The sequence below is a fragment of the Perca fluviatilis genome, chromosome 13, assembly GCF_010015445.1.
Source record: "Perca fluviatilis chromosome 13, GENO_Pfluv_1.0, whole genome shotgun sequence".
Lineage (NCBI taxonomy): Eukaryota > Metazoa > Chordata > Actinopteri > Perciformes > Percidae > Perca > Perca fluviatilis.
In genome coordinates this window covers 15,617,265-15,623,264 of record NC_053124.1, presented here as the reverse complement: position 1 = coordinate 15,623,264, position 6,000 = coordinate 15,617,265, and the positions used below count along the sequence as shown (strand labels likewise).

The 6,000-nt window shown below is 40.0% G+C and overlaps 1 protein-coding gene across 3 annotated transcripts in view; it reads left to right on the top strand.

Moving 5' to 3' along the window:
- The first annotated feature begins 1,550 nt into the window (after window positions 1–1,550).
- Window positions 1,551–6,000, top strand: part of snx13 (sorting nexin 13) — a 28,158-nt gene continuing 23,708 nt past the window's right edge. For 2 of the 3 annotated variants that reach the window (XM_039820531.1, XM_039820530.1), the window contains exon 1: window positions 1,744–2,088. In XM_039820531.1, coding sequence (XP_039676465.1) covers window positions 2,038–2,088 — 51 coding nt within the window. In that variant the 5' untranslated portion in view covers window positions 1,744–2,037. Of the gene's footprint in view, window positions 1,717–1,743; window positions 2,089–6,000 lie in introns of those variants that run through there. The other variant, XM_039820532.1, reaches the window with a different exon arrangement.

Below are 6,000 nucleotides of genomic sequence, written 5' to 3'. Positions count from 1 at the left end.
TAGCATGAAATGGAACGCCCTTTTTGTATTTGCTATTATTGTTTTAAAAGCTAGGCACATGACATGATGCAATGGCGAGCACACATGCAAAACAGGTTGATCAACAAGTAACTGCTATCTTATTTCCTGCATATGGAAAATCACTTTACCTCACAGAACTGCAAAAATACAAATTAGCTTGTAACATGTTTTGCTCATAACAGGCTTGCAACTCATAAAGCGTGGGTGTAAAGTCTACCGTTTTAACTTGCCTGTAACTGTAATTGTGTGACAGACTGACAGAGAAATAAGTAGAAAGACAGGAGGAAATAGAGACACAAGAAACATGAGAGGGCAGGGGAGATCTCTTTTGTGTGCACCTGAGTGTTAGAAGAATGTGTGTGCTCCACTGTCCTGGACAAAGAGGAGCCAGAGACTTTATTTTGCTTCGTCTCTACTGGCTGTGTGACCCGGCTGGGGCTATGTCCACGTGGAGACAGGTACCTTGACCTAAAAAAACACAGAGATCGCTTGTAGCTAACAATCTTTTTCAATGACAGGGATTATTTGCCTTTGCCTCTTTTGTTTTCATCCCCATCTACTCTCTTTTTGCCAGGCAGTGTAAGGTATAGCTCAGGTTAATGAAGGTACCACTGGGGCAATAAATTATGCATTATCACTAGGTTTGCAGGTAGCCATTGGTCAACCATGTGATCAGACTGCACTCTTGTCTTTCTTGTGCAGTCTTATAATAATGCATTTTATTTTACTAGTGTCTGGAAGCTTTTTTGAAAACACTTATCATTATATACTGTATATATATTTTTTTCTAGATCATCATTATTTAAAAGTGGGCTACAAGTTATATTTAGTGCTGTTGGTGTAACTTATTTGGTACCTGAATTTTTTGAAGGTGATAAACCTAATTAAGAGATGTCAAAAAAAATTATATTTAGCTCAGTTAGTCGTGACCTTTTTTCTCTTTATCGAGCACAGAACAAACAACAATATTATACATGTCATCAATAACAATAAAATGTGACAAAATAATAAAAATAAATACATAAATACATAAATAAATAACAAGAAATACATTGTGCAGAGTTTTCTACATACATAATGTGCTGGGTTTACAAACTTTAAATGATCAAAAAAGACATTTATAACATTATGTTGTTCTTATGTTTAATAGATCTCATAGATTGCATTTGAGATTTGAAGTCTACTGAGATTAAAAAAAATAGCTTAATGGAGTTGCAATATATTTTAAAGGATCTCAAAGTGAACTTTTTCTATCTTCGTAAGAATAAAGTATTAGTAGTAGGCTAGTCAGCCAAGCACTCTTCAACCAACACATAAAAGACTCCAAGATCATTTTCCTGTTCCCTTTTATATGTTCAATGCACAGTGATTTTTTTTTTAGATATAGTAAGTAATATATATTATAAATTGTTAAAATATTACAGTATTTGGGTCAGTCAGTCGTGATTATGGCTGCAGTTGTCAGTCACGGGTGTGTTTCTGCGTCATCGCTCCCCAGCCAATCACATGGCGACGTCAAGAAACAGGGCACCCGAGGCGTAAATCTGGCAAATATGGCGACGCTCCGAAGAGAGTACGGAGATTGGAAATACGACCGTTTTTAACCGAGAAAATAACCTCCTCTTCGCATGTTAGAATGTGGTGGGGTTAGCCAGAGCCACCGCACGCACAGCCTTTTAGACGATGATTGCAGAGGTAAGTTAGCGCCGGTGAAATAGACGCGTGTATCGTTACAGTAGTTTGTTTTTCAGTGATAGACACGGCTAGCTAGTTAGCTTGTAGCAGCTAGCGCCTTCGCGTTAGCCCCAAAGTAGCCCCACAGGTAAACACAGCCTGACAGGGAGAGGACGGCACACAGCCGCTGTGCTTTCAGAAAGGCTGTCTTCTATAAGTGGCAATCAGCCCGGGATTAGCTACATAGGTAACGCTAAGTTAATACGATGAGCTCAGGATATCCTCACTGTCAACACCGTGCTTGAATTTACACAGGCTATGTCGGTAGTATGCGTTTAGAGTATGAGTAACGTCCCTCTACAACGAATTTCTTCTACATCACAACAAACACAGGTGAGCCGGGCGTTAGCTGTCGATAGATCGACTAAAACCTAACGATAAAGGCGAAAGAAAGTTACCTAACGTTACTTGGTATCCGTAAGGTTGATTAAAAGCACAGTTGTGGACTACTGCTTACCAAACTCTTTTCTCTTTTAGCTAACATGTATGTTGGCAACAAGCACATCAAGCGCCGACAGCTAATTACCAGAACGATAAGAGTGTTGTGGCATTTCCTTCTCATTTTACTTTCACTAAAGGAAAAAGTCTGAGACATGTATACACAGCTGTGAGATGTTTCCAGTTGCATTCAGTAGCCAGACTAACAGTCAGAATAGCTACCTGCTCTTGTCTGGTCTCTGTTGACGCTTTTAAAACGCAGCTGAAGACTCACCTATTTAAACTAGCCTTTGTCTCATGTTTGTAATTGTGTTTGTTCAGTCCATTTTTGCTGGTCAGTGATTATGAAGATTACGTCTTGGCTTCTTAATCACTCGTTTTTTTAGTGGGACTTGTGATAACATTGTAGTTTTGCTACAGTTCTCAGATGAGGCAGTTTCTCAATGCAGGCTGGTTTCCTGATTTTAGATAGACTCCTGAGTCCTGACCATGACATCTGCTGACAGGAAAACAGACTACACTGTCAACCTCACCCGGGCGGCAGGTCACCTAGCCACATCTAGGCACCTCTCCAGCAGTTTAAGTACAGGTTTAGCCTTGGTAATGAGGCTTTAACTGCCTGCACTATTCTGCATGTCTGACAGGGAGAACTGATTTCTGTGTAATGTGCAGTCAGGTGTTGAACTATAGCTTAGTAGCTCTTGCAAAACGTTGTCCCTGTTAACCTTTAGTCTGAAGTAAATTATGGGCTTGTTTTGGACCATCCTGTGATGAGTGTTTGCTTTACACCTCTTGATTTAAGATGTAAAGTGGGTTCAGAGATAATACAGTAGATGTAGCAACTCACCTCATAGATTTTGTCTCAGACTTTTAGCAACACATTATTTATTATTGTTTGGTTTTTGCTATGATTTGCATTTTGTGTCATTTGATTTTAAATGCACATTTGCACATTAAGTTGTAATACAAATGTTGCTCTCATGTTTTGTAGTTCTGTTGCATATCACAAGTGAGATCAAGTTTTGGCTGTAAACATTTGTCATGGACTTCTTTTCTGTCAGACTGTGATTAACTTTTTTGACCAAATGGCTTACACATAGCTTGATGAATACACCTTTGTACATTGAGTTAGTTTGTTGTAGGGGGGTGTGAGGGCATTGTGTGTTTATCCACAGGCAGACAAAGTTATCTTGGTCCTTTTCACCTCTGGCTTAATCTCGTCAAGGTGTCTTAATCAAAGCTTGGTAGACATTAGGCCAGCACACTGTCACATCAGGCCTGCTTGTAATCTAGTACACCTTTTCCTCCTTTCTTTAGTTTATAGAAGTGGCTGCCCTGCCAAACAAGCTGACACCTTTCAAGAACTAAGCCCTGCACAGACCTGTGTCTTGTTTTCAGATATATCCATAGTGTGTTTAGGTCATGCTGAGACACAGAATGCAGTTCACATTTGGCATCACATTAGACTTGTGTTACCAGTTATGAATGGATTCTGATTTACTATGTGTATCAGTTATGAATCATTTGACTTCAAACTGCTACCGCTGCTAAACGTAACAAAACAACAAATTTGGGGCAGCACAGGTGATGCAGATGCCTACTACTGCAGAGGCCGGGGTACAAATCCCAGTAGATAGGGGGGATGCTGCTGCTGTCCTAGTGATTCCTACTAGTTGGTTGGGATCTTCGGTAATTCAGATATGCCCTCCCGGAGAAGCTTCTCACTAGGAAATGAAAATAAGTAGCTGGGGACTGGAAGTATTTATCAGAGGAAGCATGTGGCTGATTTCACCTACCCCAGGGTAATAGTGGTGTTAGCAGTGTCAAAGTACAGCTCAAGGGAGCTGGCCATACCAAATTGGACAGAAAAATAGGTGAAAAAAATTGTGCTCTGCCATACAGGTTGGGAGTAGATGGCCACAGTGTTTGTCTGTGGGTGTACTTGTCTTCTCCCTGCAGCGGTATGTGTCTAATACTTTTCGGATTTTTGGTTACATTTTATTAACCTAAAAATAAGGTTATTGTCTACTGGCGGTCCCTGGGGACCTCAGGCTTCATGCCGTCAACACTGCCACTTTTGTTAGACAACAGAGGCGCACAGAGCTTCAGAGGGCTGGGGATAAGAGCAGGTGTCAGTTCTCTGCAGAGCACCGGAACAAAAACACAGACACATCACCAACACCACCTCCGAATGTGGTCTGAGCGATCAGATCAATGCTTCAACTGTACTTAGAGCTGTCCACTTGTAATTGATCACCCAGGACGCATGTTAATATCAGGTCTTAACAGGGCCTTAGTAAGCATCTAACATGTCATCCCAAAGCGTCAGAATTTATGTTTAATTTTGTCATGCATAGATGTGCTCACACGTATCTATTACCACTTCAGAAAGTCTAGTACTTCCTTGCTCAGTCACATACATTTCTATTTAGTTACAGCTGCCTACCTGTGATCAGATCATCCAAGATGCATTGCAGTGAACAGGGCCAAAGATTAGGCTATTCAAGGGATTGTTGTTTGTTAGTCTGGGCTGTCAGTGATTTGACAGCAGAAGACTGACCACCTACAGATGACAGAATAGTTTAGACATGCTGGTGAGGTTTCAGTCAACCTGCCTGTGGACAGGACCACCTACCAGGGCTTACTTTATCTCCCTCTGATGCATTAACCATGAATCTCCCACAGGAGAGCTTTAATGGGCTAAGTTAACCTCTCGCCCAATGACTACACATATTGGGGTTGCAGCTAAGCGCTTGTGGACTTGTGCATAGATCCTAAAAAAGGCAATTTCCACCCTTGAGCAGTTCTTCCATGTGTATGAACAGTATGTTGTTGTTTTTTCAAGTTGTGCCAGGAAATCTGGAAAATTGTAATCTCAAAGACACTGATAAGAGGCTATGTGTGCATATTTGAATGTGACTGTAGTCAAGGACGTCCCAAAGTGGAGCGCTCCTCAAAAACCTTAACTCCATGTGGCGGTGCTTTTTATCATTTAGATTATGTATGTACTATTGAAGTTGCTATTAGTCAGTGCAAGTTGGTGAGGAAGTAGGGCTGCAGCTATCGATTATTTTAGTAATCGAGTATTCTATACCGATTATTCCATCGAGTAATCGGATAAGAAATATAATATACAATAGTTTGGTTTAATTTTTGGAAAAAGCAACATTTTTATTGCCCATTGCTTACAATATCATCTCTCAAAAAACTAAACGTATTAAGTGCATTTAAGTGCCATATTACATTGATTTTAAAGAAAACATTTTCTGAAATGCAATAACAATCTCAAACTAAGGCATACCTTAAACATACATAAAAATTACCTTAAGTTGTGCAACTTAACTTTCAAAACTACAAGTTTCAACCTGAGACTGATCTGTATAGGCCTATATGTAAATATTAGTTATACTCAACCTATTTTCATTTATATATTTGATTACAATGCTACACCACTCTGTTACACTTATGCTAGTAGATCGTTGATCAGCTGTTTCTCCGTGAAGAGAGAGAGTGAGAGAAAATGGTGCGCAACAATCAGCTGTTTTTCCGGCTCTTTAGATCAGATCGTGGTCACCACTATGTATTTTCTTGTCTTTGTTTTTGGTAGTTGTTGTTTGGTGTAGTTTTATCGTCCATACAACTGTGATTTACTTTTGTCGGGTCCGCTTCGTGGAATGGAGGATTAAGTTAGACTCCATGTTTTCTTTTGAGATGCTGAAGCATTGACGTCGTGCTATTATTGTGGTAAGCTAGTTTGATTTTGCAGTAGACACACTGTACAGAGTTTTAGTTTTAATTACGTTTGAA